The 20911-nt window shown below is 63.3% G+C and overlaps 8 protein-coding genes and 1 long non-coding RNA gene across 15 annotated transcripts in view; 5 read left to right on the top strand and 4 right to left on the bottom strand.

Moving 5' to 3' along the window:
• Positions 1-1748: 1748 nt before the first annotated feature.
• On the top strand, positions 1749-3383 carry LOC129734406 (filensin-like). 2 transcript variants are annotated; one of them, XM_055697708.1, is made up of 4 exons: positions 1749-2220; positions 2455-2504; positions 2594-2646; positions 2735-3383. In XM_055697708.1, the coding sequence occupies exons 1-4, from the start codon at positions 2201-2203 to the stop codon at positions 3143-3145; spliced, it is 534 nt and encodes a 177-aa protein (XP_055553683.1). In that variant the 5' UTR covers positions 1749-2200; the 3' UTR covers positions 3146-3383. The 2 variants fall into 2 exon arrangements, with proteins under 2 accessions (XP_055553683.1, XP_055553682.1); XM_055697707.1 differs by lacking the exon at positions 1749-2220 and having other exon boundaries at positions 2227-2504.
• Positions 3384-4372: 989 nt separating this feature from the next.
• Positions 4373-7499, top strand: LOC102046172 (testis-specific Y-encoded-like protein 4). Its single transcript, XM_014286463.3, has 7 exons — positions 4373-5950; positions 6062-6139; positions 6240-6351; positions 6453-6598; positions 6695-6771; positions 6887-6963; positions 7110-7499. Exons 1-7 carry the CDS (start codon positions 4856-4858, stop codon positions 7190-7192), a joined length of 1668 nt encoding a protein of 555 aa, XP_014141938.2. The 5' UTR covers positions 4373-4855; the 3' UTR covers positions 7193-7499.
• Positions 7443-8990, bottom strand: LOC129734407 (U8 snoRNA-decapping enzyme-like). The gene is made up of 3 exons (XM_055697709.1): positions 8643-8990; positions 8280-8573; positions 7443-7795 (listed from the first exon to the last, which is right to left on the bottom strand). Exons 1-3 carry the CDS (start codon positions 8811-8813, stop codon positions 7580-7582), a joined length of 681 nt encoding a protein of 226 aa, XP_055553684.1. The 5' UTR covers positions 8814-8990; the 3' UTR covers positions 7443-7579.
• Positions 8991-9127: 137 nt separating this feature from the next.
• Positions 9128-12271, bottom strand: NAA10 (N-alpha-acetyltransferase 10, NatA catalytic subunit). The gene is made up of 8 exons (XM_055697659.1): positions 12115-12271; positions 11602-11700; positions 11449-11507; positions 11275-11320; positions 10186-10301; positions 10021-10065; positions 9620-9704; positions 9128-9468 (listed from the first exon to the last, which is right to left on the bottom strand). Exons 1-8 carry the CDS (start codon positions 12133-12135, stop codon positions 9238-9240), a joined length of 702 nt encoding a protein of 233 aa, XP_055553634.1. The 5' UTR covers positions 12136-12271; the 3' UTR covers positions 9128-9237.
• A 238-nt stretch (positions 12272-12509) lies between these two features.
• Positions 12510-14617, bottom strand: HSD17B10 (hydroxysteroid 17-beta dehydrogenase 10). Its single transcript, XM_055697654.1, has 6 exons — positions 14492-14617; positions 14231-14395; positions 13952-14116; positions 13421-13549; positions 13229-13337; positions 12510-13134 (listed from the first exon to the last, which is right to left on the bottom strand). The coding sequence occupies exons 1-6, from the start codon at positions 14513-14515 to the stop codon at positions 12944-12946; spliced, it is 783 nt and encodes a 260-aa protein (XP_055553629.1). The 5' UTR covers positions 14516-14617; the 3' UTR covers positions 12510-12943.
• A 254-nt stretch (positions 14618-14871) lies between these two features.
• On the top strand, positions 14872-18388 carry PFKFB1 (6-phosphofructo-2-kinase/fructose-2,6-biphosphatase 1). 2 transcript variants are annotated; one of them, XM_055697653.1, is made up of 14 exons: positions 14872-15009; positions 15329-15454; positions 15542-15638; positions 15752-15818; positions 15923-15997; positions 16327-16383; positions 16491-16612; positions 16700-16907; positions 17225-17371; positions 17457-17561; positions 17654-17783; positions 17892-17954; positions 18061-18125; positions 18260-18388. In XM_055697653.1, exons 1-14 carry the CDS (start codon positions 14982-14984, stop codon positions 18317-18319), a joined length of 1350 nt encoding a protein of 449 aa, XP_055553628.1. In that variant the 5' UTR covers positions 14872-14981; the 3' UTR covers positions 18320-18388. The 2 variants fall into 2 exon arrangements, with proteins under 2 accessions (XP_055553628.1, XP_055553626.1); XM_055697651.1 differs by lacking the exon at positions 14872-15009 and adding an exon at positions 15054-15189.
• A 4-nt stretch (positions 18389-18392) lies between these two features.
• Positions 18393-20760, bottom strand: LOC102060280 (non-structural maintenance of chromosomes element 3 homolog). Of its 4 annotated transcripts, none has more exons than XM_055697658.1 (11): positions 20428-20760; positions 20223-20278; positions 20018-20119; positions 19863-19926; positions 19669-19748; positions 19491-19585; positions 19265-19344; positions 19149-19191; positions 19001-19063; positions 18625-18739; positions 18393-18519 (listed from the first exon to the last, which is right to left on the bottom strand). In XM_055697658.1, exons 2-11 carry the CDS (start codon positions 20262-20264, stop codon positions 18457-18459), a joined length of 747 nt encoding a protein of 248 aa, XP_055553633.1. In that variant the 5' UTR covers positions 20265-20278; positions 20428-20760; the 3' UTR covers positions 18393-18456. The 4 variants fall into 4 exon arrangements, with proteins under 4 accessions (XP_055553633.1, XP_055553631.1, XP_055553632.1 ...); XM_055697656.1 differs by having other exon boundaries at positions 20018-20122; positions 20428-20451; XM_055697657.1 differs by lacking the exon at positions 20428-20760 and having other exon boundaries at positions 20223-20352.
• LOC129734395 (uncharacterized) lies at positions 19867-20365 on the top strand. 2 transcript variants are annotated; one of them, XR_008730008.1, is made up of 3 exons: positions 19867-19954; positions 20054-20180; positions 20277-20365. It is a non-coding gene; the product is annotated as an uncharacterized LOC129734395 (long non-coding RNA). The 2 variants fall into 2 exon arrangements; XR_008730009.1 differs by having other exon boundaries at positions 20274-20356.
• Positions 20473-20911, top strand: part of WNK3 (WNK lysine deficient protein kinase 3) — a 13344-nt gene continuing 12905 nt past the window's right edge. Inside the window, 1 exon segment of the mRNA XM_055697824.1 lies at positions 20473-20607. Within this exon segment, the coding sequence (XP_055553799.1) occupies positions 20473-20607 (135 nt within the window).

Below are 20911 nucleotides of genomic sequence, written 5' to 3'. Positions count from 1 at the left end.
CCCAAAAAAAAATGCACGGAAATGCCGCGAAGACTCAAGAAAGACACCTCAAAACTGCGGGACAGAAAACAGCGCAAAATGCCAAAAATGCCCTAAAATGGCAGGATAGAAACACCTCAAAAATACGGATCAATGCCCCAAAACGGCTGGGCAGAAACAGCTCAAATCAGCCAGGCTGAGATGCCCGAAAATGGGGAGAAATGCCCCAAAATAAATGGCACAGACACCCTAAAATGGCCGGATAGAGGACACCCCAAAATGCCAACAAAATGCCCCCAAAACTGCCCAGGCAGAGAAAAACCCCAAAGCCGCCAGGCTGAAACACCCCAAACCAGGAGAAATGCCCCCCAAAGTGACACCTGAGGCAGCCGGATGGTGCCCCCCCAAAACAGGGCTGCCGCCCCCATTCCCGCACCAGAAAACACTCCAAAACGCCCCAAAAAGCCGCTTTGCAATGTCTCAAAATGGACCCAAATTCCTCCTGCACCCCCAAATCCCTAAAAATTGTTCCGAAAGGGCAAAAGGCCTCAATAAAGCCCCCCCCTTCCCCGCAGCCTTATAATTTGGGGGGTGGGGAAGGTGGGGGGGTGTTGTTTTCCAGCTGCAGGCCCCACTTTTTGCCCTTTTTGCGAAGAAACCAGCATACCCGAAACCCGCTGATTTAATGTTATTTTTTTTTGATGCTTTCAGACCCCGAACTCCCCCCACTTGAACCCAAACCTGCTCCTGGTTTCAGCGCCCTGAGACCCCTCCCTGGTTTCAGGGTGGGGGGGTGTTTGGGGGTGTTTTTTTCACCCCCTGGGACTTCCCCAGCCTGAAGCGACTTGAAACTCGCCCCAAGACAGCAGGAAATGAGGGGGGGGGGGCACACGAGAGGGGACCCGGGGCGTCTGGGCCTGCTCCCCGCCCCCCCCCCCCCCCAAATACCACCCCCCCAGGGACCCCCCAACCCCATCCCTGTGGCAGCCACGTGCTGCAGCGTGAGGGCGTATGTGGGCCCCTCATGCGAAGGCTGTTGCACGTCGACCACCCCCCCTCCTTGTGCAAGCGAGTGTTAGGGTGCAGCCCCCCCCCCTCCAAACTGCCCCCCCCCCCTCAGCCCCGCTCACCAGCAGCACCCCGCTCGCCTGCCCGCCCTGCCTGAGGCACCCCGCTTTTTATGGTGTACCCCTCCACCCTGTGATGTCAGAGAACACTCCCCCTCCTGAGGGGGGGGGGGGTCCTGGGGGGCCCCCCCAAATCCTCCACATACACACCCCGCTTCCGCCCCCTCCCCATAGGGTTTTGGGGGGGCAGCAGCATCACCCCAAACTTTCACTAGTCCTGCAGGTTCCTTTTGCGGGGGGTGTGGAAGGGCACAAAGGGACTCGGGCATCCGGGGGACCCCGCTTTTCCCCCAGTGCCCCCCCCCCCCCCCCCAAGGGCTGCAACCACCTGGGGGACCCCATTTTTCCCCCACAGCCCCTGGGGACCCCGCGACTACAGTGTTGCCCCCCAGAGCCAAAGACCCCCACCCGGGGCGGGGGGGGAGGGCACCAGCCTCCAGGACCACACAGCCTCCCCAGACACCCCTTGGGGGGACCCAGGCGCCCTGGCGGGGGGGGGGGGGGCACGCTCCCCTCCTCGCCCCCGCGGCTGGACCCCAGGCCCCGCCCCCTCGGCGCTGGCCCCCGCCCCCGCCCCAGGCCCCGCCCCCGCGCAGCGCCTCCCGGCCCCACCCCCTCCCGCCATGGCCCGGGCACCCGCCTCCGCCCCGGCGCCCCCCCCCGCCCGCTCCTTGGCCGGACTCCCGGCATGCCCCGCGCCGGGGGGGTCCTTCCCAGACTACCCCACGGCCCGGGACCCCCCCCCCCCTCCCCACATGCCCCCCCCCGGTGGCGGTTCCCCCCCCCCGCCGGACGCCTGGCTCTCGGTCCTGCCCCTCCCCGGACGCCTGGGAGCCCCTGGGGGACCCCGACACCCCCGCGTCGCCCCCCCCGGGGGGCCCTGACACCCCCGCGGCCCCAGCCCCGGGGGGGGGGTCCCGGAGGGTCCTTTTCGCCGACGCTTTGGGGCTCCCCCTCACCCGCCTGCGGCAATACAGGCCCTGGGACCCCCGGGGGCGGGGGGGAGTCCCGGGGGGGGGGAAGCGGGGGTTTTGGGGGGCCCTGCCAGGGTGGGGAGGAGGGCGAGGGGGGGGGAGCAGCCCCCCGTGAGCTGGATGAGGCCTGGGAAGGGCAGGTAAGAGATGGGGGGCGGGGGGGAAGGCCCAAATAATGGGGTCACCCCCCCCCTCCCTGCATGTGCCCCCCAAAATTGGGAGGGGGGGGACCATGGGGCATGCCTGGGTTCCCCCACCCGGTCCCCCGAATGTGGGTCACCCTCTGATGGGGGTGCAGACCCAAACTGGGGGGGGGGGCCCTCTCCAGTGACACCCCTCCCTCCATGTGTTGTGTCCATCCCCCCCCCCAAAAGGCTGCAGGAGGCGGAGGACGTGCAGCCCCTACCCCCTGACTGCAGCGTGGGTAAGTATCTTGCCCTCCCCCTCAATTTTAGGGGTACACCCCCCAAATTTTGGGGGTACCCTACCTCATCCCCCTTTTCCTTCCCACAGAGCCTGACCCTTCCCCAACGCCCCCTGCAGATGTGGAGCAGCCCCCGGCACAGGTGAGGACACCCCCCACCCCCCAAATTGGGGTGCCTCCCCCCTCATGGAAGGAGGTACCCCAAAATCCTGCCCCCCCCTCCCCCCCAGGGCTCCGAGGAGGAGGCTGTGGCGCGGGAGCTGGAGCAGCTCTACCTCTCCCACCTCCGCCGGCTGCGGGGGGAGCCTGACGACAACGGGGCCCCTCCCCCCAGAAACGGGGGTCTCCCTTTCCCCGAACGAGCCCCCAACACCTCGTTAGCTAATGAGATGGCACTGCGTTACGAGGCGGGGGTGGGTCGCCACAGCCCCCCGGTTTTATTAGGGGGGGGAGGGCCAGTGGAGGGGGCATTGGTGGTGCCGGCAAGGCCCCCCCGGGGAAGGGGTTTGGGGGGGGCCCTGAGGGGCTGTGGGGTGGTGTTGGCCTTGGCCGTGCTGGTACCAGTGGCTTGGGGGGATGGGGGGGGGCCCACCGCTGCCCTGGCCTTGGGGCTCTACCTGGCATTGGCCTGGCTGACATGAGGGGACCCCCCCTCAGATTTTCACCCCTGAAGGCATGGGACACCCCTAAATCGGTCAAGGGGGGGGGGGGGGGAGCTGAGTTGCAGCATGGGCCTATTGAACTGCACCCCCAAATTGCCCCCCCCCCGGCCCCGGGTGGGTGTGTTGGCCATTTTGTGGGACACCCCACCAATTTCTGTGCACACACCCCTCCTCACAGGTTTTGGGGTGCCCCTCTGTACATACAGCCATAGAAAGATGGTCTCCCCGAGTCCTTGTGGGGGTGATTGTGCTGGGGGGGGGGGGGGGGGGGCGAGGGAAGTGGGTTGGCTGTCCCTGTTTTGGGGTGGGGGAGCTGCTTTCCCTCCCTGCTGCTCTCTTGCAGCTGTTTCCTGCCCCTGGGGAAGGTCCCCAGCAAAGGTCACAGGCCCTGTGGGTGACAAACAGCCACCCCCACCCCAGGAGATGGGGGGGCCACTGGTTTCCCGCTAAGGGGTGGGAGGGGGGGCCCCCCCTTGGAGTTGTGTCATGGCCTCTGCGTTGTGACTGAGGGGGTCTGCATCCCCTGGGAAGCAGCTGGGAGGGTCCTCAGCCTGCTGGAGGTGGTCAGGAAGGGATATGTATCCACTGGGAAGCGGGGGTGGGGTGGGGGGGTGGTGTCCTCAGCCCATAGAAGGAAGCCAGGGAGTCTTCAGCCTGCAGTGAGGCGGCTGTGGGGGTCCACAGGCCCTAGAAGGCAGCTGGAGGGGGTCCCCAGCCCTCAGTGAGGCGGCTGTGGGGGTCCACAGGCCCTAGAAGGCAGCTGGAGGGGGTCCCCAGCCCTCAGTGAGGCGGCTGTGGGGGTCCACAGGCCCTAGAAGGCAGCTGGAGGGGGTCCCCAGCCCTCAGTGAGGCGGCTGTGGGGGTCCACAGGCCCTAGAAGGCAGCTGGAGGGGGTCCCCAGCCCTCAGTGAGGCGGCTGTGGGGGTCCACAGGCCCTAGAAGGCAGCTGGAGGGGGTCCCCAGCCCTCAGTGAGGCGGCTGTGGGGGTCCACAGGCCCTAGAAGGCAGCTGGAGGGGGTCCCCAGCCCTCAGTGAGGCGGCTGTGGGGGTCCACAGGCCCTAGAAGGCAGCTGGAGGGGGTCCCCAGCCCTCAGTGAGGGAGCTGCAAGAGGTCACTCACCCTCCTGGGCATAGCCGGGGGGGGGGGGCGGCCCTCAGCCCATGAACACCGCCAAAAGGGGTTTCCCAGGCCCTGCGATGGTTGAACTCACTGTGATGGTGGTCTGGCCCCTTGGGTGCCATCTTGGGGGGGGGGGGGGGGGGTGTCCCGGCCCCCCCGGGACAGGCCCAGTGCGGGGGATGCAGCAGCGACACCTCCATCGCCTCAGAGGGAGGGAGGACTGCGGGCGCCGGGGCGGGGCTTCGCGCCTCGCGCGTCACCGCGGGCTGCACGTGCGCGCCGCGCGCTCTAGCTCCGCTCCCCCCTCCCCTCCCCTCCAACTCCGACCTGCGTTTTCCCGCCAAAACGGGTCGTACCCATTGGCTCCGCCGTTCTCGCGCCGCCCGCCCACGTGACGAGCGGTCGCCACGACAACAGCCGTGGGGGACGGGGCGGGCGGGGCCCAGTGACGCGTTCGGTGGGCGGGGCCAGGCGGCGGCGGCGGCAGCGCGCGCTTTTCGGCTATTGCGGCCTAAACGGGGACCCTCCCCCCCCACCCCTCCCTGTCCCCCTCCCCGAGCCGCCCCGCTATGAACGGGGCCGGGCCGGAACGGTTCCCCCCGGTTAAACTCCGCCGTCTGCATGTAACCAGCGGGACGGACCCGACCGCTGCCGTCGCCCTGCGGGAGATGTCACCCCCCGCCGTAGGTCGCGGTAAGGGCAGCGCTGCGCATGCGCGGAACGCTGGGGCCGGGCATGCGCACAGCGGCGGGGGGCGCGCGGGCACTGGTGGGGGCGGGGGCGCCGCCGCTTCTCTCAGGAGGGGCTTGGAGACCCCCGTGGGGCCCAAAGGTGGCCTGGAGACCGCCGCTACCTGCTGCCTAGAGCAGGGGAGAAGGAGTAAGGGGGGCCTGGAGACCCCCAGTGAGGTCACGGGGGACCTGGAGACCACCGTGAGGCCCAAGGGAAGCCTGGAGACCACCATCACCCACTGCTTGGAGCAGGGGAGGAAGAGTAAAGGGGGCCTAGAGACCCCCAGCGAGGTCACAGGGAGCTTGGAGACCACCATGGGGCCCAAGGGAAGCCTGGAGACCGCCGTCACCTGCTGCTTGGAGCAGGGGAGAAGGAGCAGTGGGGGTCTGGAGACCACCAGCGGGGTCACAGGGAGCCTGGGGACTGATGCTTCCCTCAGCAGGAGCCTGAAGACCATTAGCAGGTGCAAGCGGGGCCTGAAGACCACTATCGGGGCCAAGGGGAGCCCGGAGCCTCCTGTTACCCACTGCTTGGATCAGGGGAGAAGCGGGAAGGGGGGCCTGGAGACCACCGCTGAGCCTGAGGGGAGCCTGGAGACCACTGCCACCATCTCCTCGGAGCAAAGCCAAGGTGGGAGAAGGGTCTCAGAGCCCAAGGGAGGTCCGGCCCCCAGCATGCGGCAGAAGAACCACAGCCTGGAGGACTGCTCGGTGATTTCTCTCAACGAGGACGAAGAGGAAGAGGAGGAGGTGGAAGGCCCCAGGCAGTACCTGGTGGCCCTGGAGGCTGTACAGCTGGAGCTAGAGGCTGTGGAGGAGGAGGCAGCTCATGCTTTCCGCCACCTCCACACCAAATTCTGGCTCCGCCGGCAGCCCCACCTGCAACGCCGCAACTGCCTCATCCAGCACATCCCCGGCTTCTGGGTCACTGCTGTATCCTTTCAAGGGGTTGGGGTTGGGTTGGAATTTGGGGGGGGGGGAGGGAAGTGGCGAACCACTGAACTCCACAATCCAGTTTTCCTTGACCCCCCCTATCTTCCCCAGTTCCTGAACCACCCCCAGCTCTCGGCCATGATCAGCGACCGTGATGAGGATGTGCTGAGCTACATGACGAGTTTAGAGGTGCCTGGGTGCCCCTGGGGGGATGTTGCAGGGAGGTATGGGGGCACACACCACAGCCCCTACAAAAGGAAGGAGGGTGACATAGGCTTGGGTCCTGCAGGTGGAGGAGTTTGGCGACGCCCAACCTGGGTGCAGGATCAAATTCTTCTTCAGCATCAACCCCTACTTCCAGAACGACGTCGTGGCCAAGGAATTTGTCCATGACCCCTCCGGTGGGTGATGAGGGGTTGGGGCGGAGGGGAGCACCCCCATTTCCTACAGCCCAGGGAGGGATTTTGGGGGATCTGGAGTGACCCCCTTTCCCTCTCCCCAGGCCACTTGGTATCCCGTTCGACCCCCATCCGATGGTGGCAGGGGCAGGACCCCTGTTCTCGCCCCCACAAAGGTCCCCCAGCTCCCCGCAGCTTCTTTGCTTGGTTTGGGGATCACAGCTTCCCCGCAAGGGACCACATCGCTGATGTAAGTCCCAGTGCTCCCAGCATCCCCTTTCTCAGTGTTTCCAGTATCCCTCTTAGTCCCAGGAGCCTCCTGACCCACCCCCAATCTCTCCCTCAGATCATCAAAGAAGAACTGTGGCCAAACCCACTGCAGTTCTACCTGCTGGGCGAGGGAGCTGAAGGGACCCCTGAAAGGTCAGCTGTGACGTGGGGCGGGGGGGAGGTAGCTGGGGGGTACCCCAAGGTTTTGGGGATACTGGAAAGGAACCCCAAAGCTTTGCTCCCATCCTGTTAACACCCCCACCCACAGGGAGAGTGGGGAGGACTGCGTGGTGATCGTGGACGATGACGATGAGGATGTACAGGAGATCCCTGATGATGGGGATGGTAAGCAATCCCCCCCCTTGGAGTGCTCCTGTACCCCTCACCTGAGGAAATGGGGGGTCTAGAAGCACCCCCAATTCCCCCAGACCCCCCTAAAGTCCTCCTGGAGGAGGCAGGGGGGCTGACTTTTTGTATGTGTCTGTGTCCAGGCAGCGGTGTGGAAGAGATCCTGACTGAGGAGCCTCCCAGTCCCCCAGACGGACGGACAGACACTGATGGGGACAGAGATTAATAGGCAGGGGGGTTGGGGGTGCTACACCATCCTTCCCCAGAAGGCATTGTGGGTAACGAGGGGCTGGGGGGGCCCTAACACAGCTGAGGGTGTCTGTTGGCCTTGAACCCCCCTGAGGCCCCCCCCCATGAACACCCCAGGGGGGGTCCCCAATCTCCCCCCCTCCTTCCCCCAAAATCACCGCCCCCTCTATACAGGAAGAGAAATACAATTAATTTAGGAGTGGTTTTGTACATTTTGGGCCAAGAACTTGTAAAATTGTCTTTTTATATCTGAAAATATAAGGATTTAATGTGCTACACAGACATTCCTCTGAACCCCCAAATTCCCTGCCTTAGTGAATGATGATGTCAAGAGGGGGGTTTGGGGTGATTTTACTTCGTTAGGTCATTGCCCGCCCCCCCCCCCCCTTCCCCTGCCATCAGTTTTGTAGTAAGGGGCCTCCTGGCTTTGGGGGTCCCCCACGAGTTCCTCGTTGTGGGGAGGCTGGATGCCGAGGATGGGGAAGGCCCCCACGAGCTGTTCCCGGGCGTCCCCAGCGAAGCAGTTGCGCAGGAAAGCAGGGAGCCCCCTGCCCAGGGGCACCCGCACCAGCCCCTGCACCTGTGGGGGGGATTCCCCAAAGTGCCAGGGACACCCCAGTGCCGCGCCACCCCCCCCCCCCCCCCCAGTGCTGTCAATCCCTCCCAGCCCCACACAGAGGGGGAATGGGGTCCGGATCATGCCCCCCGCCCAGGTATCTTTGTCCCCCAGTGCCTGCCCCCTACCTCAGACCCCCCAAGACTCCCATATCCCCCCCCCCCCCCCCCCAGTGCTGTCACTCCCTCCCAGCCCCACACGGAGGGGAAATGGGGTCCGGATCATGCCCCCCCGCCCAGGTGACCGTGTCCCCCCGCCTCCGGTGCCGGGCTCCCCCCTCAGACTCCCCCAGTATACTGCTGGGGTGCCCCAGCCCCTCCCGCCGGTAGTTTCCCCCCCCTCTCAGCCCGCCACCCCCCCCTCCGGTGCCGGGATGCCCCCTCCGACCCCCCCCCGGACGTCACAGTTCTCCAGGTGCCCGCTGCCCCCCTGATACGACCCTCCCCACCTCCAGGCCGTGCTCCGGTGACCGCGGGCCACCCCTCTCGATGGCCACCAGCTGCTCCAATGGTAACCGCCGGATGTAGAAATGCGTCACGAGCCCAACGTCACTTCCGCTTCCGCCACCCGCCGCCGGCCAGGCCCTAGCGCCGCAGTGATGGCCGGGTCCCAAACGCAGTTCGGCCGCCGCCGGGCCCAGCTCTTCCAGCAGCTCCCGGTGCAGCCCAGCCTCCAGCGACTCCTCGCCGGGCTCCACCAGTCCTCCCGGGAAGCCAAACCGGCCGTCGAACCGCAGCTGCATCTACCGGAGCGGTGGCGGAATCAGCGGCGGGAAGGAGCCGCGAGGCCCTCCCTGTTCCCCCGGACGTACCAGCACCGCGTATCCCGGCGGAGGAGAGCCGGCGGGCAGCGGGGCGTACAGCAGGACGTGGCAGGCGTGCCGCCAGCCCGGATCCCCTGCTCGGTTCCCGGCCGCATTCCGGTGGAGGCCCAGCGCCTCCGCCCGGCTCAGCGCCGCCGGCGACTCCCGGCTCTCCCACATGGCGGCGCCGCAACTGCGCGTCTCCGCCAATCAGCGCACGGGTAGCCCCAAAGACCGCGGCGCCTCCACCAATCAGCGGATGAGGGGGCCAGAAAAAGCCCCGCCCCCAGCAAATAACACCGCTGGCAACTCTGCATTGTTTGGCCACGCCCCCTCACATCGCTCCATTCACCCCACGGCTTGGGGGGAGGGGGGGGGGGGGGAGAGCCGCACAGAGCGACACCCCCCACCCCCCCATTGTCCCACCCCCCCACACACACAATGCCACATGCTCCCCCAAGCTGGGGGGACAGGACAGGGGGGCAGAAGAGCCACAAGCTGGACAGGGAGGGGGTTTATTGCTGCCCCCCTCCCCAGCACCAAGTTGGGGGGGGGGGCCCTGGAGTGGGGGGTCCCAGTGTTTTTTTTAGGGGGGATGGGGTCCCTATGAAGCAGAGTCAGAGGCCTCAGAGCTGTCTTTGACATCAGTGCTCTCGGTGGTCTCGCTAACCTCGCTGAGGTCTTTGCTGTCGACTCCCCCATCTTCAGGAGCTGAGGGCACCACTGCTGGCTGAGGGGGGGCCCCCCCACTCCCACAAACCCCCTCCCCACCCCGGGGGGGCTCAGTGGGAGCTGGGGGGCGGCCACGCTCCTTCTGCTCCACCTGCTTCCGCAACTGGAAAGGGGACAGAGGGAGAATGTAAATAAATAAATAAATAAAGGTTTACAGTGGTACAGGGGGAGGCAAAAAAGACTTGCAATGACCCTGGGGGGGGGCAGCCCCCCCAAATAAGAGCTCAGGGGAGGTCCCGCGGGTGTAGCACTACCTCATCTGCCATTTGGGTGAGGTCCCGCTTCATGGCGTAGGCATCCTCCCCGTCTGCGTAGTATTTGGGCTCCACCTCGCTTATCCTGGGCGGTGACACACCCGGGGGGTGTGTGTGTGTGTTATTTGGGGGGTACACAACAAATCAGGGGAGTGTTTTGGGAAGGGGGGGGCATGGAGAGTGGTATTTTTGGGGTGTCCCCCCAGCCTACCACCCATTTTGTCTTCTCAATGTGCAATGTGGCCATGAATCCTCCCAGAGATTTAGGACTCACACCCACAACCAGGCCCCCCAATACCCCCCCAACCCACTAGCCCCCCCCCAGTACCATCCAACGCCCCCTCCCATAACCCCCAGCTCCCCGAACACACCCCCACACCACACCCCCCCCCCAGACTCACTGGAAGTTGAGGGTGTTGGAGTAGAGGTGCAGAGCTGCCCGGTTGCTGCGGTACAAAAAATTAAAGGGGTGGGAGGGTTATTTTTGGGGGATGCCCAATTGGTTTGTGATTTGGGGGGACCCCCAGGGGGCTCTTTTTTGCGGGGGGTGGGGTGGGGGATCTCACCTCTTACGGACGTGGAGGGAGACATACTTGGCGTTGAAGTTCTCAATCATAGCCCGGGATGCCTGGTCCATCAGCTTCTGCGCCAGCCCCAGGCGCCGGTGGGATCTCTTCACTGCCTTTTTGCGGGGGATTACAGACACCGTGGGGTACCCCAAAACCCACCTGGGACACCCCAAAACTACCCAGATACCCACAGATCACCAGGATACTCCAACACCCCTAATTCCTCCCCAAAGAGGCCCCCTTGAACACCTCAAAAAGTCCTCAAGGAGTAACCCAAAAGCTCAAACCCACTCTGAGAGCCCCCTCAACCTCTTCAGAATCCACACAGACCCTTCAAAGAGCACCTAAAATTCCTCAAGTGACCCCCCCAAACCTTCTGACTCACTCCAAGACCCCCAAACCCCTCAAAAGAAGGCCCCAAACACTCTCAAGTGTCCCCCAAATCCCTTAAAACCCACCTTCAAATATACTCTCAAGAGCTCCCCAAACCCCTCAAAGAATACCCAAGGAGGTACAAAGACCCTCAAAGAGCACCCCAATACCCGCAAATCCCCTTAAAGAGCACCCTAAAGGCACAGACCCATTCAAAGAGCCCCCCAAATCCCTCAAAGAGCTCCCCAAACGCCCTTGAAAAACACCCTAAATGCTTGTATCCATAACAAAGCACCAAATTCTTCAAAGAGACCCCCAAGACTCTCAAGGAACACTCCAAAACATTTCAAGTGACCCCAAATCCCCTCAAAGTGTACCCAAAAGTCTCCAACACCGTCAAAGCGCCCCTCAAACTTTCCGACCCACTCCAAGACATCCCCCCCAACCCCTCAAAGAGCACCCCAAATGCACGGGCCCACTCTAAGAGGGCCCTCCAGACACTGAAGGAGCTCCCCAAAATTCTTCAAGTGCCCCTACATGCCACAAAGAGCACCTGAAATACTCAGACCCGCTCCAAAAGCCCCCCCCAAACCCCTCAAAGACCACCCCAAAAACCTCTCATGGTCCACCAAAACCATCTGACCCCCTTCTTCAAGAGCCCCCCCGAACATCCCAAGTGCCTTGGTCACCCCCCATAAACACCCCATTGCCTACCAGGGATGTGATGTGTCCATGAGGAACATCATCAGGGTCCTCCTCCCTGCAAGACAACCAGGGTGAGAGCTGATGGGGGGGCCCGACACCCCCAAATCCTGTCAGCAACTCCCCCCCCCAAAAAAAAAAATCAGAGGGAAAGGGGGGGAAAGGCCCCCCCCAAACCACACTCACATCTTGGCCAGGACATAACCCACAATTTTCCCATTTTCGTCTTCAGCGATGTATGAGAGCTGTGGGGAGGGAAAGAGGGGTGATGGGGGTGATTCAGGCATGCCGGGGGGCACCCAGTATCCTGGGGTGGTGGTGGGAACAGAGGGAATGTACCTGGGGCCAGGAAAGGCCATGGTAGAAGTAATACTTCATCTGGTAGTTCTCCGGCAGGCAGAGCAGGTTGCAGTGTTGCATGTTCATCAGGTCCTCGGGCTGCCGGTGGGGCGTGTCAGGGTAGTGGTGACCCGGAACGACCCCAGGGAATGGGGTGACACACCCCGAAGCCAGCCCCGGTACTGCCCAACAGCTTCAGACCCCCCCTAACAGCGCACAGTACCCACCTCTGACCCAGCTCCCGGGGCCCGGTACCCCACTCGGAGCCCCCGTTTCCCCCGCAGGGAACCCTCCGGGGGCCGGTATCCCACTCGGAGCCCGGTACCCCACTCGGAGCCCCCGTTTCCCCCGCAGGGAACCCTCCGGGGGCCGGTATCCCCCTCCGACCCCCCAGGAGACGCCGATTCCAGCCTCCCCGAGGCCCGGCTGACCCCCTACCGAGGTCCGCAGCCCCTCCCGCGACCCCAGCCCCCCTACTCTGCACCCCGGTTCGCCCCCTCCGGGGCCGCCCACCCGCGCGTTTCGGATGTTCATGGTTGCGGCCGCCCCGCCGGCTCCGCCGCCGTCCCTCTCGCCTGTCGCGCCGCTTCCGGCGGAAAAGCTCCCGCCAGCCAATCAGCGCTGACCACGCCCACCTACTGACAGGCACCCAAGCCAATCAGTGACCGGAGTGAGGGATACGACTCCGCCCGCCCCACCCTTTGCCCTCAGTTAATCAGAGGCGAGCTCCGCGCGAGTGACAGCTACCCCGGCGAACCCACGGCTCAGCTGCCACCAACCACAGCTACGCCCCGCTGGTGGGTGGGTTTCCCTACCCAATCACGCCTTGCAGCACAGCGGAGTGACAGCGGCGCGAGCCAATAGGGAGGGAGGGGAGGCGGGGCAACGCAGACCACACAGAGGCAGCGTGGCTGAACACGCTTTATTGCGGGGGGGAGGGGGGCGCACCACGGGGAGCGGAGCAGGGACACCCCCCCACGGGTGAACGGGACGGGAGTCCCCACGCTGGGGAGTGGGGGAGTGGCCCAGGCAGGATCCCCACACCTGGGTAGGGGTTGTCCCAGCTCCCAGCGGTGCCCCTGGTCCACATTCCAAGGGCGGGGTGGGGGGGTGGGGGGTATCCCAATATCCCAGAGTAATCCCCACTCGTGGGGGTCCCCCCTCCTGGAAGGGGGTCTACCCACTCATGGAGGGGGTGTGTGTCCCACACATCCCCACACCTTTCCCATCAGAGCATCCCCCAGGGAGTGTCCATCCCTGGTGAGCAGCCCTGCGGATACCCCCGCCTCGCTCTATCACCCCGACATTATTTTGGGGTACGGGGGTGCAGGGCCCCCCCCAATTAAGGCTGCATGCGGAGGGCCCCGTCCAACCTCACCACCTCCCCGTTGACCATGGGGTTCTCAGCCAAGGCTTGGACGAGGTGGGCGTACTCGGCGGGATGCCCCAACCGGGAAGGAAAAGGCACTTGTTGTCCCAAAAAATTCCGAACCTTTTCAGGTAAACCGGCCAACAGCGGGGTGGAGAATAACCCTGAGGAAGCCCAAAAAGAAAACAACAGAAAGGGGGTGAAACAGGCCACGTGCCCCCCACCACTCCCCACCCCACACATCCCCTGCGTCATTACCGGGAGCAATGGTGACCACGCGGATGCCGAGCGGCGCCAGGTCGCGGGCAATGGGGAGGGTCATGCCCACGATGCCGCCCTTGGAGGCTGAGTAGGCCGCCTGTCCCACCTGTGGGGTGGGGGGTACGTGGTTATTTTGGGGTCCCCCTCGACCCCCTCCCCGCTGCGGTTGCTGGTGGCGGTGCCCCTCACCTGCCCCTCGAAGGCAGCCACGCTGGCGGTGTTGACCACCAGCCCGCGGTGGCCATCGGCATCGGGTTTGTTCTGGCTCATCAGGCGGGCGCTGAGCCGGGTGACGTTGAAGGTCCCCACCAGGTTCACCTGGGGGAGGGAGGTTGTGGACACCCCCGTGGAAGAAACCCCCCTCCCCACCCCCGGCTTGTGCCTCGGACAACCCCTCACCCCCCTCGCCATGGTCACCCCGTTGGTCAGGGACAACCCGTAGCCACAACACCCCAGTCCCACAAACACCCCGTTGTGCAGGGACAACCCACAACCACCCTGTGACCTCCAACACCCCACCCCCAAAAACACCCCGTTGCCTGGGGACACCCCACACCCCACAACCACCCCATCGACCAGGGATTTTGAACACCTTGCACCCCCCCACCCCCCCACTAACCTGGAACACCTCACACCACCCTGTTGATTGTGGATACCCCCACGACCACCCTGCTGACCAGGGACACCCCACAACCACCACCCCCCACCTCCAGAACTCACGTTGATGACCCTCTGGAAGTCCTCCAGCTCGTGCACCTTGTCCTTCTTACTGTTGTAGGTCTTGACGGCGATACCCACGCCGGCACAGTTCACCGTCAGGTCCAGGCGGCCAAACTCCTTCTGGGCCAAGGTCAAGGCGGCCCCCACGTCCTCAGCTGAAGTCACCTAGGGGGTCAAGGTGGACCCCACATCAAGGTGGCTGTCACCACCAGGGAAAAACAGAGGAGACCCCCACCACCACCCCGGTAGACACAAACCCCACCACCCATGGGTGCTCACATCGGCGGGGGCGAAGGCGCAGCGCTCCCCCAGCTCCTTGGCCAGCTGCCCCCCCGGTGAGGTGGGCAGGTCGAGGAGAACCACCCGAGCCCCCTGTTCCACCAGCCGTTCCACCGTAGCTCGCCCCAGTCCCGAGGCACCGCCGGTCACCAGTGCCACCAGTCCCTAGGATACAAGAGAGGGGGAGGGGGGGTTAGAGGGGAGCCGGGGGGGGGCCACCCTACATCCCGGTGGTGGGGGTCTCCCGGTGGTTCCCGGTACCTTCACGCTACGGATGGCCGCCATCGCCCTCCCACCAACCGGCCAATGCGAACGGGAGGCGGCACCGGGGACGGGGCGGAGCTCGGGGGGAGGGGGAGGGGAAAACACACGTGGGGTGTCCCACGGGGTTGGGGGACAGGATTGGGACCACCCCCGTCCCACAAGGGGACAACAGCTGAGTGTCCCCACCCCCGGGGGTGGGGGGGGGCACACACACGGGATTGGAACCCCCAAGGTGCCAGGCTCAGGACCCCCCAGGGATCATGACCCCTAAAGGGACAGGATCGGGCCCCCCCGAGGGGACAAAGATCAGCACCCCACCCCCTCCCCCCGTCCAAAGGGACAGGATTAGCCCCCCCCAGGGGAGGGGGGGGGGGCAGCATTTGTCCCATCCTCCCTCCCAAGCCGGCACCCGGCCAGGGTATAGCATTACCCCTGACCTTCTCGGGGTGCAACCGCAGCACCCGCCTGCCCCCCCCCCCCTCCCAAAATGGAAGAGAAATCACCCAAAATTCCAGGTATAACAGGACGGGGGGGTGGGGTGGGGTGTGTTTAATTAGCGGGGGGTACACACACAGAGGGACACTGACCGTTGCCGGCGGCAGAGGGCAGAGGCATGGCGGCACCGGGGCAGCTGGCACAGACCCCCCTGCAAAAAACGTGGGTCCCCCTCCGTGCCCACACCTTGAAACGGGGATGTAAGTCGGGGGCATTTTTTGGGGGGGACACACAACGCCTGCTTTGCCCCAGATTGAAGTGCAAGAGGGATGTGGGGGGCGGAGGGGTGCTAAACACTGGTGTAGTCCCCTCAAAAAACATGCCCCCCCCCCGCTCCAGCCTCTGTCCCCCAGTTTACCAACTGCCCCACCATGGTGATCATGGTGGGGCTGCCGGCCCGTGGCAAGACCTACATGTCCCGTAAGCTCACACGTTATCTCAACTGGATTGGCACCCCGACACGTGGTGAGTATTTTTTTTTTTTGGGGGGGGGGGGGGTTGGTTATTGGGGGGGGAGCATTTGGGGTACCCCCTAACACCTGCCTTCTGCAGTGTTTAACGTGGGGCAGTACCGGCGTGAAGCTGTGCAAAGCTATAAGAACTACGAGTTTTTCCGTCACGATAACCAGGAGGCCATGCAAATCCGCAGGTTAGAGCCTGGGGGGGGTGGGGGGGAGCATTTTTGGGGTACGCTTCGTGTGTGTGTGGGGACACAGCTGATAACACACACACACAATCCCCACTGCAAAATTCACCCCCCAGGCACTGCGCGCTGGCAGCCCTGAAGGATGTCCAGACCTATCTGAACTCTGAGGAGGGACAAGTGGCAGTAAGAGACACCCCCTCCCCCTTACACAAAACACACCACCAAGGGCCAAAATACCCCTCCCCTTTTTGGGGGAGGGGCTCCAAATTGACCCCCTAAACTCCCAGGTGTTTGATGCCACCAACACAACACGGGAACGCCGAGCCCTCATCCTGCAGTTTGCAAAGGAGAATGGCTACAAGGTACCAGCAGCGTAATTTGGGGGGGGTGGGGCAGGCAGAATTTATATCAGGGGACTTACAGAGTTTTGGGAAGGAATGACAGCGTTTTGCGGGTGCTTACAGCACGCTGGGGGTGTAATGGCACTGTTTTGGGGATGTTCACAGCATGGGGAGGCAGTGGCAATGCTTTGAGGGGGGTCTGTAGCACATTGGGGTGCAGCAGCACTGTTTTTGGGGGGGCACCAGTGTTTTAGGGGTGTTTGCAGCGGGGGGTGGGTGGCCAGTGGCAGCGCTTTGGGGGCGCTTACAGTAGGGGGGGGTCAGCAGTGACTCCTTCCCCTCCCTGCCAGGTTCTGTTTGTCGAATCCATTTGCAATGACCCTGCCATCATCGAGGAGAACATCAAGGTTAGAACCTGGGGGGGTGTCCAAGGAACTAGGGGGTGGGGGGGCTGCATGTCCACCAAAAAAAAAAAACCAACCCGAAAAAAGTGCTGATGCTGCCCTCCTCCCAGCAAGTGAAGCTGAGCAGCCCCGACTACAAGGGCTGCGCTCAGGAGGAGGTGGTGGCTGACTTCCTCAAGCGCATCGAGTGCTACAAAGCCACCTACGAGCCCCTGGACGAGGAGCTGGACAGGTGACACCAAGCCCCATGCCCCCCTAATTCCTCATTGGCTTGGGGACCCCCTAGACTGACATGGGGTGACCCCCCTGCCACCGCAAGCGGGCTGTCCTACATCAAGATCTTTGAAGCGGGACTGCGGTACCTGGCGAACCGGGTGCAGGGCCACATCCAGAGCCGCACCGTCTACTACCTGATGAACATCCACGTCACGCCCCGCACCATCTACCTCAGCCGCCATGGCGAGAGCCAGCTCAACCTGCGGGGACGCATCGGGGGGGACTCAGGGCTGTCCCCTCGGGGGCAGCAGGTAGGGGGGGCACCCCCCCATGCCTGTGGGGTGGGTATGACCACGGAGGGGCTGCTGAGGGGGCTACAGGCAGAGGGTAGAGCTAAGAGGCCAAAACTACAAGTCATTGCGGGTAGACAAGGGGCGGGGCTAAACAGACCACGCCCCCATGAACACACCCACAGCCAAGGGGTGGGGCTAAGGGGCCAGGCCACACACACGGGGCACGACTGGGGACCCCACAGTGCTACCCCATCATCCCTTTACCACGGATGGGGCGTGGCCAGCGCTATGCCCCGCCCATGGGTGTGGCCAACACCAACCACACCCATTCCCAGTATGCCCAGGCCCTGGCCCAGTTCCTCTGTGGGCAGCACATCCAGGACCTGAAGGTCTGGACCAGCCACATGAAACGCACCATCGAGACGGCCGAAGCCCTGGGGGTGCCCTACGAGCAGTGGAAAGCCCTCAACGAGATCGATGCCGTGAGTCACCCCCGTTTTTATTATGGGGGAGCACCCCCCTCATTCTGAATTTTCCCCCCCAGCCCCCAACATCCCCATCCTGCAGGGCGTCTGTGAGGAGATGACCTACGAGGAAATCCAGGAGCGCTACCCCAAAGAATTCGCCCTACGGGACCAGGATAAATATCGCTACCGCTATCCCAAAGGCGAGGTAATGCCCCCACCTCGATGACAATAAGGGGGTGCACAGGGTTTTGGGGGACTCCCCCCTTACCCTGGTGCACGTCCCCCCCCCTCCACAAGTCATACGAAGACCTGGTGCAGCGGCTGGAGCCCGTCATCATGGAGCTGGAGCGGCAGGAGAACGTGCTGGTCATCTGCCACCAAGCTGTCATGCGCTGCCTGCTGGCTTACTTCTTGGATAAGAGCGCAGGTGAGGCTTTGGGGACAATTAGGGAGATTTTGGGGGACACATAAGGACGTTTGGGGATACCCCCAGGCGCTTCAACCCCCCCACCTTACCCTTTATTCCACCCCAAAGATGAACTGCCCTACCTCAAGTGTCCCCTGCACACCGTGCTCAAGCTGACACCCGTGGCTTATGGTGAGTGGGCTGCAAGCCCCCCAAAAAACAGGGAATGCCCCCCCCCCAAAAAAAATGGGGGACCAAGGTGCAGCCACATCCCTTCTCCCTTGCCGGGGTAAACCAGGGTGCGAGGTAGAATCCATCTTCCTCAACATTGAAGCAGTCAACACCCACCGGGAACGACCCGAGGTAAGGGGGGGCACCCTCAAAAAAACCCACCAATAAGCACCACACATCTTAACACACACACACACCCCCCCCAGACTGAGGGGGGGTATTAGGTTTTGGGTAACCCCCCAAAAAACCTTGTCTTCACCCTGCAGAACGTCGACATCAGCCGTCCCCCAGCTGAAGCCCTGGTCACCGTCCCCAAGCATTATTGAGGGGTCCCCCCCAGGGCTGGGGGGGGGCTCCCCAGATTCCAGCTTAATGAAGCACCGAGTTATGAGGCAGCGCTCCAAATGGGCACCTTTATTACTCTGGGGGATGGGGGAGGTGGATCCCAGGGTGTGGGGGGGGTTCAGGAGGTAGCTTCGGCATCATTGTACTGGCTCTTCCAGAATGCGGGGTCCTTCCCTTGGATCTGGGGGAAAGCAGGGAGGGGAAGAAAAAAGGGGGGAGTCAAATTGAGCCCCAGGACCCCACCTCCCCCCAAAAACCCAAGGATGACCCCCCAACACAGCCTCACCTTTGCCACAAAGCGCAGCACGTCCTTCTTGGAGATCTCTTTGGCTGCCCGCAGCCCCCACTGGTACTTGAATTCGGGGGGGTCTGTCAGGGGGATTGGGGTGATCTCCAGGTACCTGCCAAGTGGAGGTATGTGTGTTTAACCCCCCCCCAAATATTTTGGGGGACCCCAGGGGTGTGTGTCCGACACTCCTCAACCCTGCGACAGACCCCTCAAGTCGCCGGGTGTTGGGGGGCTGTGTTGTTTTCTTTTTTTTCTCTGCGGTGTGGTATAAACAGCCTGGCCGAGGCTGGCGCCAGGGCTGCTCTGTGCACACCGGGGTTGGGAGTGATCCCAGGGTCTAAAATCTGGGGGGATAACCCCACCCCTAACTCACTTCTGCCGCACAAACTCCTCTGTCACCAGCTTCTTGACATCCCCAAAGACGCTGTGTCGCTGCCTGAGGACAGGGGGGTTAATGAGGTGTGGCAGCAATGCGCCCCGTCCCCCGTTACGCACGTGTGTCCTGCCCCTCAGTATCCTACCCTGGTTTCACCCGGAGCCAGCGGAGAAACTCCCACACAGCACCTGGAAAAGAGGGTGTTAAAAGTGGGGGGCACAAATGGGAAGGGGGTATGGAGGGGGATTTGAGGGTGCTCACTGTCTTTGGCCGAGTTGCCCTTCATGAAAATGAAGCTGAGGATGACGGTGAGGAGCCCCAGCTTTGCTGTTTCATCATTCCTGCGGCAGACGGAGAGGCACGTCACCCACATGAGCAAAGGGATGAATGCTCCGATGGAGTCTTACGTGCCTGTGTCCATCCCACCCACCCCACCCTCCAAAATCACCCCCAGGGTGATCCCCCCGCCCCGGCACCAGCCCCTCACTGGCACAAGTTCTCCCCCTCAGCACGGGGCAAGCTGCTGGTGAGGATGTAGATGTGATGTTTGGCATCGATCTCTACCAACTCCAGCCCGAACACCTGCAGGAGGACAAGGGTTAATCCAGGAGAGAGTCTTCCTCCATTCCCAAAGCCCCCACATCCCTCCTTGTCCTCCCCTCCACCTGCTGCAGGGTCCTGGTCGCCTGGTTGATGATCTCCGAGTAGACATCTCTGTATTCCCGAATTACTTTCTTTAGCATATCTGTGAGGAAAGGCAAAGGAATCGCTAAGGGAGCCTGGATGCCTGAGCACCAAAAGGGCAGTAAGGTTTTGGGGTTCCCAAAGCTTGGGGGAGGGGGGGCTCCCCTAAACTTACCTGCTCTCTTGATGGGGATCTTTTTCTGGTCCTTCACAAGCAGGAACTGAACAAGCTCAATCGCCTGTGGGTGCGGGAAGGCCAAGAGCTAGGTAAGGACACAGAAGCTAAGATACATCACTCAGAAGAGGAAAAAGTGAACCGCCTCAACCCACCTTCTGATTCACTTCACTCTTGGAGTGCCTCTCCAGGTTCTTCTGCACCTGAGTGCACGTCGGCGTCTGGTTCAGGATGAAATCCTCCTCCTCCTCCTCCTCCTCCTGCAGGAAAAGGCCAGGGAAAATCCTGCTGCAGAGAGACACACCACACCCAGAGAGGGTAAAAGGCGGGGGGGGGGGGGGGGGGGGGGCTGCCCCTTACCTGAGAGAAACCTAACCGTTTGCCGCGCCTTCTCTGGGACATTTCTCACAGCAGCTCTGAGGGAAAAAGTAGCAGCCGGCGAGCTGAAACTGCGAAGAGATCGTCCCCACAGATGTCCCTCACATCCCCCCCGCTCCCTCCCTTCAGCAATACCGCAGAACCCGCCACAGAGGCCCATTAAAGAGACACGGAACCGCCGCGCTACCTGCCTCCCTCCCGCTGCGGCTGCCACCCCGCCTCCCCTTCGCGCATGCGCCCGCAGCGGCCCCGCCCGCACAACCCAGCCCCGCCTCCTATTGGCCAGAGCACTGCCCTCGTCCCACCCAACGCCTCTCCTTCGCACCGCCATTGGCCGAGCGGCCGCCCTCGCTCCGCCCCCCAGCACGTGTGCAGCGCCCCCCACCCCCTCAGGTGGAGGGCAAAAAGGGCGGGAAAAGCCCCGCGCGCGACCTCTCCCCTCAGGGCCACAAAAGGGCGCCTGATCAGCGGCACCACCTCGGTTCTGCCGTTAAAAACGAGCTGAAAAAAAACCCCCAGACAACCCAAAATGGTCGATTTTACCCGCCCCCTCCCTCCCTGCCCCTCGTTATGCGCCTCGAAGGCCCTTCTCTCGGGTTGGGGGAGAGGCAACACAATGGCGGCTGAGGGGAGCTCGCTGCCTACGGATGCTCCCTGAAGCCTGGCTCTGG

The sequence above is a fragment of the Falco cherrug genome, chromosome 20, assembly GCF_023634085.1.
Source record: "Falco cherrug isolate bFalChe1 chromosome 20, bFalChe1.pri, whole genome shotgun sequence".
NCBI lineage: Eukaryota > Metazoa > Chordata > Aves > Falconiformes > Falconidae > Falco > Falco cherrug.
This window is presented reverse-complemented; position numbering and strand designations above follow the sequence as displayed.